At 44.1% G+C, this 12,931-nt stretch overlaps 1 protein-coding gene across 1 annotated transcript in view; it reads right to left on the bottom strand.

The window, feature by feature from the left end:
- The window catches only part of LOC119054356 (hepatitis A virus cellular receptor 1 homolog), a 29,929-nt gene extending 19,527 nt beyond the window's left edge, over nt 1-10,402 (bottom strand). Inside the window, exons 1-2 of the mRNA XM_053665922.1 lie at nt 8,707-10,402; nt 501-555 (exon numbers count right to left, since the gene is read on the bottom strand). Coding sequence (XP_053521897.1) covers nt 501-555; nt 8,707-8,805 — 154 coding nt within the window. The 5' untranslated portion in view covers nt 8,806-10,402. The remainder of the gene's footprint in view (nt 1-500; nt 556-8,706) is intronic.
- Nucleotides 10,403-12,931: the final 2,529 nt, after the last annotated feature.

Here is a 12,931-nt window from a genome sequence, read left to right as displayed (position 1 = left end):
GAGCACAGCCCATCTCCCCTGGTGAAGCCAGAGGATTGGGGAATGTTCAATCAAGTGCTGAATTATGCCAATGAGAAACAAAAACTCTCTCCTGTGCTAGTGGCACTAAAACCCCTTATCGTCTTCATAAGAATCAAACTGCACAGTGTGCAGTGAAAGACTGGTCGCTTTCCCATCACACCCCCATTTCTTCTTTCCATCCCCTCCCACCCCATGATAACACTGATACTATTTCTCACATACATACACATACATGCATACCCAACTATCCACCCATCACCTTTTTTGTTAAAACACAAATGGCAGCATATGACAGTTATACTTAGCCACAGATTTGGATATTCAGAGCATTTAAACAATTTCTTTGGAGGATAATTGCAGCCTGGTTCTTTGCTTGCTAGTTGACCCATTACCTTCCAACAGAGCCCAAGAACACCCATCTTCCTCCACCACACCCACACACTCAGGGCTTCCAGACCCCAGCCCCCCTGTTCACTTACCTGTCCAAAGTAGTACGAGGCCTGTGAAGGCTACCCAAGAATGCATGATGTCAGCCTAAAGGAAAGAAAAAAAACAGACTGTTTGGTGTGCCCCCACCAGATGGAATGGGGACAAGTCTTAATTCTCAGATGGCAACTTTTGCTTTCACCCTGACTGGGTAAATCACAGAAGCCTGCTCTGTTAGGGATTGGTGACCATGTACAATGGCTTCAGGTCTCTGTTAGCTCAGTGTGGCTGAGGGCTCTGCACCTCCAACAGACAGGCAAAGCTGTCCTTGGAAGCAGACCCTTATTTCTCAGTCCTTCCCCACACATAGAGTACCAACTGATTCCTGATGCTCCTACCAGAGATTAGGGAGCAAACAGGAAGGAAGCCAGGGGTAGGCTCCATACAGGAGAACACGAGAGCAAAGACCAGTCTCCCAATGGTGGTAGTACACTTACCTTTGGCTTCCGAGATGATAGTCAACTGGCCCTTTGTGAGTTGAGGGTGCTTTCTGCCCTGTGGCCCCAATGGTTAGTCCCCAGTCTCAGTTATATTGCCAAGTTCATATTAACAAGAATTAAGCCAGACTGTGTGAAACACTGTGCTTCACCATTCATGCTACAAGAGGCAACCACTTATGCATTTTACTGAATGATGTCAGAATCTGAACCACACTTGGTGTTCATACACACAGACACAGGCAAAAGCCCCAAGACGGAAAATCTTAACTGGAGGGCAGGGAGAGACTGACAAAAGAATTAGGCCACACCAGTCCAGCAACTAACACTTTAGTAAGAAAAACTTAGATACAAACCTTCTCTCAAGTGATTGCTAGATAAAATGGATCTCCATGCCTCTTGGCAGGTACTGAAGAATTATGTAGAATATAGGGTGGGGACAGTCATAGGTACTAGTTCATGAGTGCTACCAGGTATTAGAATTACTTTACATACTTGGACTTCTGCCAAGATGGAGGCGTAGGTGGAAGCACTGTATCTTCTCACACAACCAAGTTTAAAAACAACAAAGTTTTAGCAACAAAAATGCAGCCAACCACAGGAAATTGAACTACATGGAAGTCTGACAACAACGAACCCTTCAGCCAAACCAGTAAGAGGGGCAGAGCCAGCAGCAGAGCAGGGTCAGGCAGGAAAGATCCACCAGACCAACCCAGGCGTGCTGGCAGCCATAGGCAGATTCCAGGTGTGGAGTAGCAGGCGGACCCACAGAGAGCTGATTGCAGTCACATAGTCGAGCGCAGATAAACCAGTGAAGGAGCGAAGTGGTGAGACAGACCATGTAGGCCCCAGTGGCAGAAAGTGGCAGAGGGGACCGCCATTGTCCCTCTCTGACCCTGCCCCCACATACAGCGTCACAAACCAGTGACCTGGGTGGCCCCGCCCTGGTGAACACTTAAGGCTCCATTCCTCATATGTGACAGGCACGAAAACAGATCAAAACATGGCTCAAGAACAATTCAGAGCCCCAGAGCCCATAAATCTAAGCAATGAAGAAATAGCCAAACTTTCAGATGCACAGTTCAAAACACTGGTGATCAGAATGCTCACAGAACTGGTTGATTTTAGTCACAAATTAGAGGAACATATGAAGGCTAAACTAATTGAAATGAATGGAAATACACAGGAAACCAATAGTAATGGAAAGGAAACTGGGACTCAAATCAAAGGAGTGGACCAGAAGAAGGAAAAAAATGACCAAACAGAAAAGGATGAAGAAACAAGAATTCAAAAAATGAGGAGAGGCTTAGGAACCTTCAGGACATCTTTAAACGTTCCAATATCCAAATTATAGGGGTACCAGAAGGGGAAGAGGAACAGCCGTGAGTGGGAAACTTATTTGAACAAATAATAAAGGAGAATTTCCCCAATCTGGCAAAGGAAATAGACTTCCAGGAAATCCAGGAAGCTCACAGAGTCCCAAAGAAGTTGGACCCAAGAAGAAACACACCAAGGCACATCATCATTACATTAGCCAAGATTAAAATGAAGGAGAGAATCCTAGAAGCAGCAAGAGATAAGGGGACAGTCACATACAAAGGAGTTCCCATCAGACTGTCAGCAGATTTCTCAAAAGACACCTTACAGGCAAGAAGGGGTTAGAAAGAAATATTCCAACTCATGAAATCCAAAGACCTACATCCAAGATTGATCTATCCAGCAAAGCTTTCATTTAGAATGGAAGGGCAGATAAAGTGCTTCTCAGATAAGACCAAATTCAAGGAGTTCATCATCACCAAGCCCTTATTATATGAAATGTTAAAGGGACTTACCAAGAAAAAGAGGATAAAGAAAGATGAACAGTGAAAGGACAGCAAACTCACAGTTATTAAGAACCACACCTAAAACAAAAGCAAACTAAGAGGACAGCTAGATCAGGAGCAGAACCATAGAAATGAAGATCACATGGAGGGTTAGCAACAGGGGAGTGGGAGAAGGAGAAGGGGGGAGAAGGTACAGAAAATAAGTGGCATAGATGGTAGGTAGAAAATAGATATGGGGGAGGGCAAGAATAGTATGGGAAATGTAGAATCTAAAGAACTTGAGACACGTGGTCATAAACTAAAGGGGGGATGGTGGGGGAAGGGGTGTGCAGGGTGGAGAGGAATGAAGGGGGGAAATAGAACAACTGTAATGGCATAATAAATAAAATATTTTTTTTAAAAAAAGAATTACTTTACATACTTGACCAGGTCAGGACAATGGCCTGTTCCAAGAACTGGCACGCAGCAGGAGACAAGGCAGGGGTACTGATTAATGCCAGAATAAACATCAGTTATGACTGGGTAGTCTCAAAGGGGGGTCAGTGGAAAGCAACCTCCACTCTGGCCTGGAACCTGCTTGTGGGATAAACAGCAGTCACGTCATGAGACTGTTTCTCCTCCACATTCCACCCCTTATGACTGGCTCTTCCAGTCTCAGGCTTCCTCTCTTCTGAGAGGTGGCCTGAGTGGTCAGCAAGGGGCTTTGGCAGTAAGAAAGTTGCTCACTCACGGCTAATTGACTGCACTGAAGACACAGTTTTTGGCGATAGTACAGACACATACAAGAAAAGAGGGAAATTGAGGGTAGTCCAAATTTAAATACATATATACATAAATAAATCAATCCAAATAATAGTAACAATTTTTTCCATCATGTTCCCCCAGGACCCAAACCAGTGGCTTAGTAGGTTACCAAGTAGGCTTGGGGCCAGATCATTTAAGGCATTTACGGTGCCCTTGATTTTTTATATGTGTTAACAAAAAATGTTAGCAGGTGCATCTGGCATAAAAACACAACATTTCGTATGGATAATGGCACAGGTGGGTCCTATCCCCATAACTAGTTGCCACAAGATCAGCAGAATTCTAAGGTCAGACAGGCAAATATTCAGCAGGGACTTGAATTAAGAGATCTCCTCCCAGTATGAGAATTATACTTGCAGCCTGTCCAGGCTGTGTAAGACACACATGTTGGCTGGGAGGAAGTTGTGTTCTCTGGCATGAGAAGGACAATAGGAGGGGAAATGTGCCAGACTAGGACCCATTCAATAGGACCCATTCACTATTGTCATTCAATATGACAATAGTGCTTGGTGCCCTCATTATTATAACTCCTTCGTCCATGACAAGCTTAGGGGCCTATTGCTGTATCTTTTGTTCTCCACACTTTTACTGTAATTTAACACAAAGAAAGAACCAAATTTTGATTATGTGCCAGTTTACTTTTGACACTTAAATGCACTTAACTAAATGTATTCTAATCTTAGAATGCTTAACCAGATCAGGACAATGGGCCTATCCCAGGAACCAGCACAAAGCAGCAAGTAAGGAAGAGGTGCTGATTTTTCTCAGAATAAACATCAGTTATCGTCAGAGAGTTTCTAATGGGGGATTGCGGAGAGCAACCTCTCGTCTGGCCCAAACCCAGCTCATGGGACAGACAGATCAGGTCAAGAAACAATATCCTCCCCAGTTGGGTTCGGATCCCAGCTCTCCTACTTAGGGGGCTGGGTATCTCTATGAGTTACTAAGTTGGTCCAAGCCTGGATTTCCTCATTCATAAAACAGCACTAAAAATACTCGTTCCATCTCTCTTAAAGGACTGTTATAAAAGGCCGCGTGTGAACTCTGAAAACTAAGCCTAAACGTGTGTGAAAACTGCAGCCAGGCTGTGTGGAGAATGCACTGTGTCGCAGGCTCTGTGCACAATGCTCTACAAAACCCCTGGGCAGGCGCTGCTGTTGGTCCCACTCCTGGAGGAGGAAGCTGGGGCCTGGAAAAGTTAAGTGCACCTAGCTTCCAGACAAGGTCTTCTTACTTTTGCTCTTAACCATTAAACCATACAAAAAAACGTATGTAAGCCTGCCTAGAACTTCATTAACTCCCCTTCTAGTTTAAAGATGCAGTAACTTCCTCCAGGCAGGCACTGGTCCCCCATTTCTAGTAGCCCATGAGAAGCTTGGTGGAGACCTCAACCACCACTAAAGGTTGGGGGACAAATTCTGAAGTGCCTCCTCTAGAAGTAGGTCGGGTCTTATTTATTGGGGAGGCAAAAGATTTAGTGACTCATCCTATTAAACTCTGAGACTCTGCCCAAAAGCCCAATAGGTTACTGAAGGATTTTCTAATTTAGGCCTGGCTGGTGTAGCTCAGTGGATTGAGCTCGGGCCTGTGAAATAAGGATTTTCTAATTTAATCCAATTCTTCCACGGTTTTTACTATTACATTAAGGCTAATAGGATATGATTTAAGATACTAAGGATGGAAACCTTCAGGACTGTTCAACTGGGCAGACACACAGGTAAGTAAGCATTTAACTAATACAATTGGGCAGAATAATAGAAACAGTAAATATATCATCAGATGTGTCACTCCCCCACTTATAACCCTCCCAAGGCTCTTTCGGAAAAAGAGATCCTAACTCCTAACCCAGATACAAAAGCCCCGTGATCTGGCCCCTGCCTACCTCTCAGGTTTTTCTACTGCTCTCTCCCCACCCACAGGGCTCTAGCCAAACCTGTTCTTTCAGATGCATCCCTGCCTTAGGACCCTTTCCCTGGCCATACTCTCTGCCTACCTCCCCGCCTACCTCCCCATCCCTTTACTCCACCCAGATTTCTCCTTTTCATTCTGACCTCTGCTGAAATGTCACCTTCTCAGACAGGCCTCTGTTGCCCCTCTACCTAAAGTAGCCAACCACTCTCTGCGTTCCTGTATTTCAGTTTTCTATGCTGTTTGTTAATCTTGCTTCCCGTGATGTGTATGTGTGAGCACTGTCCATTTCTCTTGGAATTTTCTGTGATGATGGAGTTATTGTATATGGGGGCAGGGCAAGCCCTTAACATGTGGCTAACACAGATGAGGAAGTTAATGGTTTTTATTTGATTTTATTTTCATTAAATTAAATTCAGGGAGCATGGGAGACCTTTCTCCTGGCTCATATTATCAATTTGGCTGAAATAAACACCTACAGGAATGTAAATAAATTAATTTAAAGTTAAATAGCCACCCGTGGCTATTATGTTGCAGAGTACTCAACACTGACCCATAAACACTTTAAAGCAGAACTCCCCCTTTCCTTTCTGCTTTATCCCTGGAACTTTGCAATGGGCCTAAAAGCACTGATTGAGTAACCAAATGGAAGCGCAAAGGCATGGGGAGAGATTCTTTGCTGACCAAGGAGGCTTTTGAGGGGGATTGAGAAGACATCTCTAAAAAACGTGAAGTTCATAGTTGGAGCAGAAAGAAGGGTATTTTAAGGGGAGGGAGTAATGAGCGAGAACCAAGACTGGGACACAGAAGCAAGGCCCTGAGTTGCTAAGTAATGGAACATGTCATAGGATTGCATTTTCTGACAAGCCCCTCTCCCGTGAGAGCCACCACTGTGTCCTAAAGGCTCCCAAACGACTCAATGGATTTTTTTTTAAACTGAAGCTATACAACCTTTATAAATTGTTATTCTTTAGAGTCGACTTTGTGACTGATCCCAGTTGAGGGATAGGCCCAGGCCCGGAATATGAATTTCCAGACACTCGCTGCACATAAAAAGTCACATGCTTGCAGGCCGAGAGGTGACAGGAGCAGACGTACCCGTCTGAAGGAACACTGCTAGGCCGAGAGCATGAAAAGCCGTCGGGAGACTATTGCAGTACTTTGGGGCAGAGGAAGGGATAGCAGTGGAGATGATCCGTGAACACCCAGAGCTAAGCCTCTGGAGGTTTAGAGAGTACAGCAAACAGGGTTCCTGAAGACTGTGAAGAGTAGGAGCCTAAAGATGAGTCCAAGGAATTTGGGCCCAAACAGCAGAAACTGGAGGTGCCACTAACTTAGGGAAAGTTGCATGTAACAGGTTTGGGAGGAAATGCTCTGATTTCAACCAAATGAGTTGGAGATATCTTAGACACCCAAGTGGGGACTGTTCAAGTTCAGAAGATAGGTCTAGAGGGACTGAAGGAACATATTTGGTAGTCATTGGCCTGGAAATGGTATTTTTTTAAGGTTTAATTTACTTTTAGAGAGACGGGAAGGGGAAGAGAAAGAAAGGGAGAAAAACATCAGTGCCTCTCCTGTGCTCCTTACTGGGGACCTGGCCTGCAACCTGGGTATGTGCCCTGCCTGGGAATCAAACAAGTAACTTTTTGGTTCTCAGGCCCACACTCAATCCACTGAGCTACACGAGCCAGGGCTAGAAATGGTATTTTCAACTTACAAACCTTGACAGTATGCTGAAGGCAATGCCTGTGACAAAGGACTAGGTCCTGGAACCTTTCATAAGAGGTTGAGATGGCAGAAGCAATGATACACGTATGGAAACAAACCAAGGAAATAGTAAGAACAGAAAAAAATAAGTGGCCTGTGTTCCCTATGCTGTCCTTTACATCCCTGTAAGGAATTTTAGGGCTGGCGGTTTGTACTTTTTTTATTCCTCTTGTCTTTTTCACCCATCCCCTCCCCCACCCCAGTCAGGTAACTATCAGTTTGATCCCTGTATCTATGAGCTGCTTTCCATTTCGTTTTGTTTGCCCTTGTTTGTACAGCCCACATGTAACTGAGAATTGGTGGTATTTTTCTTTCTCTGGCTGCCTTATTTTACTTAGCATACTACCTACCCCCTTGGTCCAGTGTGTCACAAAAGGCAGGATTTCATTCTCTTTATGGCTGAGTGATATTCTGTTGTGCATTTCTACCACGTGTTCTCTATTCATTCATCTATTGAAAGGTGCCCAGGTTGCTGTTTGTGCTGAATTTAAGGGTATTTGGGAGAGATTGCAGGGCATGCCAGAAGCAGGCCATTATTCCTGAAGAGTTTAAGGGCATTTCGGAGACTGTGAGGGCTCCAGTGAAGGGTCTGGAGCTGCTGGAATGGGCTCCAGCAGGGTGATTGGGTTGGGGGGGTGGAGAGGCAGGGTCTCAGGGGAAAGCCAGAGCAGGGCAGACAGTGTTAGCCCAGTTGATGGAAGGAGAAATTTCATGCCTGCCCACTCAGGGCCACCTGGAGAGCACAACAAAGGATCAATAACACCCACCAGAGCTTCTGTGCCCTGAAATAGCTCCGACCAACCCTTGTCCCCCCAGTCTTTGCCCTCAGGTTAGTCAATTTAGTTCCTCCCCTACGTCCCAGGCAATTCTGGCACTGCCGCCTCTGTGCTGGAGCCGAGAGTGAGTGAATTTGTGCTGAACCCTCTAAGCACAGAGCCTTGGTCTTCCGCAACCCTCCTTCTATCTCACACATAATCCCCACTGGTGTTCAAAGTTAGATGTAATAGAGACTCATCTTCCCCAATACAGTGGCCCAATGCTAGGGAGCCTGGTGTGGCACTCAGCCCGCTGGCTCTTCGAGGGGTACCTCTGCAGCCCAGCTGTCCCTCCCATTCATTAACCACCACAGGGGGGTGTGGGAATTGCCACGACCACATATGCACCCCTCCTACCTGTCTCAACATGGCTCCTTTATAACTTTAGAGGACCTTTTCTGTTCAGCTAATCTTCAGGTGGTTCTCAATGACCTTTGCACTACAATTTCCACATGTTCCTAAGAAGAGGTGAGTTGAGGATTTACCTTCTTGGCCACCTCAAGTCCATGCCCCACCCCCCAAATTTTCCTTTATTACTATTGGCTCAACTGTTGTTGTCTTAATATGCCCAATAATACTCAGAAAGTTCAAGCAACAAAGTTCTGATTTTCTGCTTGGCATAAATTTTCAGAGGGTTCTACTTACCGGTGAGTCAAGAAGGAGGCTTCCAGCTTCTCTGGTGGTTGTTGCTGACCTTCCCCCAAAGGTTTTATGGGTAAAGACAACTATCTCCCAGAATTCCATTCTTTATCTCTTCAACACGCCCTTGCATAGAATCATTGGGAAGTATCTTTGAAATCAAACTTCTCCAGTTGAATCACAGTCCTCCTGATGAATTTATCCACTTAATCACTTAAACAGATTACAAGGAGATATCAGTGGGCTGGAATAGTATTTGTTCTCTGCTAGACAAAAAGTATTTGTCTTTAAAAGATTTGGCACAGAGTTTGTTATAGGTCAGACCCTAGGCCTGAAAAGTCATGCAGATTTTGAGAATGTTTATACACAAAGGGACTTGAAACTACTTGGGGCAGCTGTTAAACTTATAGTGACTGAACCAAGGACCAAAAGGAGGCCCAGTGGATGGGGCCCATAGAAGACATACTATGGGGCAGACGTGGACATGAAAGCCTGGTCTGCCCGCTCCTACTACCTTTTCTTGCCACTCAATGAACATTGTTTCAAATATTCATTGAGCAACCCATTACTAGCAAGTGAACATCTTATTTAAGAAAACAAGGGGCCACCTTTAATAAAAATGAACTAGACCCACACTCTTCCCCAATATAATTGATATACATCTTTTCTTATTGATTTGAGATAGAGAGAAACATTGATTTATTGTTCCACTTATTTATGCATTCATTGGTTGCTTCTTCTATGTGCCCTGACTGGGAATTGAACCCAAAATCTTGGCCTATCTAACAATGCTCTTACCAGCTGAGCTACCTGGCTAGGGCCTGATATATATCTTTCAGATGTTAATAGCATGTCCACTGACACTTGGGGTTCTGCACTTACGTATGACAGAAATGTCAGAAAACTGGATGTGAGATGGGCTCCTGCTCGTACCATCAGAGGGTACTACTTGTGCACAGCACAGTGTTTCCCTGAGAAATTGTGCTATTGTGGTGAGTTAACCCCACCCCAAAATGAAAACAATGGTGTCATCTACTTGGAAACACGAACAAAATCACAGATTTGCTTTTGGATCCACACTTTCACTGGTAACCAGTGTGCCTTGCTGCATTGTCACGTGATTGTAAGACATTTCCTTCACATCGGTTTTAGGGAAGATGGCTGGGTCAGAGAGACTTAGTAGCATTGGGCTCTTAGCAGACAGGGTTAGGGGAGTTACCTGAAAAATTCTGAAACTCCCCAAACCGAAACCTCTGCAGGCCTTGGGCACCACGCTGAAATGCCTACGCTGATAGCGAATACTTAATTAAGTACATGCTGGGCTCTGTCTAAATCCTTGTAGGCACTGTGTTGGTGATAGGCACTGGGACTTTCAATAATGTCCACAAATCCCTCTGCTTATTAATAGTATACACTGACAAAGAATATCAACATTTTATGGCAACACTCACATGGAAATGTGAGGAAAATAAGTGAGAAAAACAATTCACAAGATGATCTACTTCATAAGAACCTATTTTTGTAAAATCATTGCAACCAAATGACAACATACATATGTGCAAATGTATCTATATGAAAATGGAACTGGGAAAGCATGTGTGGACGCCCCTCAGACTGTCCCTGTCCTCTCTGGTAGGTCAGCTAAGACAAAGGGGTCTTTCGGTTTAAGGCTATTTGAGTATTTTTACAACAAGAATGTACCAGTGTACTACTCATCTAATAATGTACATAAAATGTTTTAACTAATGAAAAACACCCCCCAAAAAAAGCAAGCCCCCAAATTGTGTATTCCTACAAAAGTGGAAATCTTTTAAATTTATAATCATGTAACATATTTTTGCACTTTAGTTACATACATATTTTTCTTTACCTCAGATGTAGGGAAAAGAAAGCAACTAAAACTATATTTAAAAATCATCAAGACTCTAGCAAGATGGAGGATTATGAAATAATGCTTGAGTGAACATATAAGCGCTTATGCTACAAAACATGTTTTTCTATAAAGGAGAAAATGCATCAGATTGCTATACATTTATTTAGGTGTCAGCTGTTAGAACCTGGGTATCACGTTAGCCATTCACCCAATTAATATGTATCAAGCACCTGCTGTGTGATCAGATAGTCAATTCCAAGCAACTCTCTTATTCTATGAGAGTCACTTGGAATTTTAGAGCTATAAATTAAGGGAGGGGTAAAGCCAAGGATTAACATTTCCTGATTAAAAAAAAAAGACATCAACAGAAAATGCTTTTCTGCATCATTCAGAATCTAGTATGCAGGTCTGCTAATGCTTTTTGCCTTTTATTGTAGTCATTTGTGTGGCTATCAGGCTGCCCTGATGGACTGTGACTTCCTTGAAGGAAAAACACGCATCTTGTGTCGGTGGCATGTGCATCATGGCTTGAGTCTGCAATAAACCAGGCCTATATTCCAGATTCAATCAGTCTACAAATGATTATCTAGCACCCACTATGAGTAAGACCCCTGGGATATGAGGTGAATGACAGGGTTTCCTTTCTAGTTGAGCATCAAGGGACACAAATCATGAAAACTGTAAACAAACTAGAGAATTTCAGATTCAAATAAACTATACAGGAAATAAACTGAACTAAGGATGGGCAGCTTGGCACTTTAGTGAGAGTGGCTGGGGAAAGCTCTTGCATGACGTGTAAGCTGGAAATTCAAAGATGAGAGAGAGGCAGTTCTGCAAACAGCGTGAGGAAAGTATTCCAAACAGAGGAAAATTAGTGCATTGAAAAGGCTCTAAAACCAGAAAGAACCTGGTCTGCTCTAGAAGCAGAAAGGAGAGACTGATGAGGTCAGTGGAAATCAAGTCCCTTGCAAGGTTTTGCATGGGTTTAAATAACAGAGTAGTTGAATCTAGTTGGCAATTTAAAAACAAAAGAGGGACTTCCGGCCAAGATGGAGGCATAGGTAGGCACACTGTGCCTCCTCACACAACCAAAAGATGGACAACAACAACTTAAAAACAAAAACAACCAGAACTGTATGGAAGTTGAACAACCAAGGAATTAAAGAAGACACATTCATCCAGACCGGTAGGAGGGGCAAAGACAGGCGGCCGGGCAGAGAGGACTCACAGCAAGGCACTGGCTGGAGGACTGGGGCAGACAATGCAGTGGCTGAGGCACTCAGCAAAGTGGTGGATTATGCAGCGGGTGGGCAAGGCTGCAGTTGGCTGGTAAAACAGCAGCAGGCGGAACTGGTGAGGCAGCGGATTACAGAGCTGGCAGTCCCACATTTGTGCACAGATAAACTGGGAGTTACAACTGGGGACCAGGATGGACTGCACAACCCAGGGTTCCGGGTGGAGAATAAAGCCTCAAACCACTGATTGAAAACACCTGCGGGGGTTGAGGCAGTGGGAGAAACTCCCAGCCTCAGGATAGTTTGTTGGAAAGACCCACAGGGTCCTAGAACATACACAGACTCACCCACAGGGGAATCAGCACCAGAAGGGCCCAATTTGCTTGTAGGAAGCAGGGGAAGTGACTGAAATCCAGCAGAGAGCAAAGCAAGTGCCATTGTTCCATCTTGAGCCCCTTCCCCACACACACGGTCACAAACCAACCACGCAGGTTACCCCACCCTGGTAAACACCTAAGGCTCCACCCCTTACTACATAACAGGTGTGTCAAACAACAACAAAAAAAAATATATATATATATATAGCCCAAACAAAAGAACAGATCAAAGCTCCAGAAAAAAAATACAACAAAGTGGTGTATAGATAGCTAACCTATCAGATGCACAGTTCAAAACACTGGTAATCAGGAAGCTCACAGAATTGGTCGAACTTGATCACAAATTAGATGAAAAAATGAAGGCAATGCTAAGTGAAATAAAGGAAAATGTACAGGGAACCAATATGGTGGGAAGGAAACTGGGACTCACATCAACAGTGTGACCAGAAGGAAGAAAGAAACATCCAATCAGAAAAGAAGGAAGAAACAAGAATTCAAAAACATGAGGAGAGGCTTAGGAACCTCCAGGACATCTTTAAACTTTCCAACATCCAAATTATAGGGGTACCGGAAGGAGAAGAGAAAGAGCAAGTGGAAAACTTATTTGAACAAATAATAAAACAGAACTTCCCCAATCTGGCAAAGGAAATAGACTTCCAGGAAATCCAGGAAGCTCAGAGAGTCCCAAAGCAGGTGGACCCAAGGAGGAACACACCAAGGCACATCATAATTACATTACCCAAGAT

The sequence above is a fragment of the Artibeus jamaicensis genome, unplaced genomic scaffold (assembly GCF_021234435.1).
Source record: "Artibeus jamaicensis isolate MK-2021 breed Jamaican fruit bat unplaced genomic scaffold, CSHL_Jam_final contig_432, whole genome shotgun sequence".
Lineage (NCBI taxonomy): Eukaryota > Metazoa > Chordata > Mammalia > Chiroptera > Phyllostomidae > Artibeus > Artibeus jamaicensis.
This window is presented reverse-complemented; position numbering and strand designations above follow the sequence as displayed.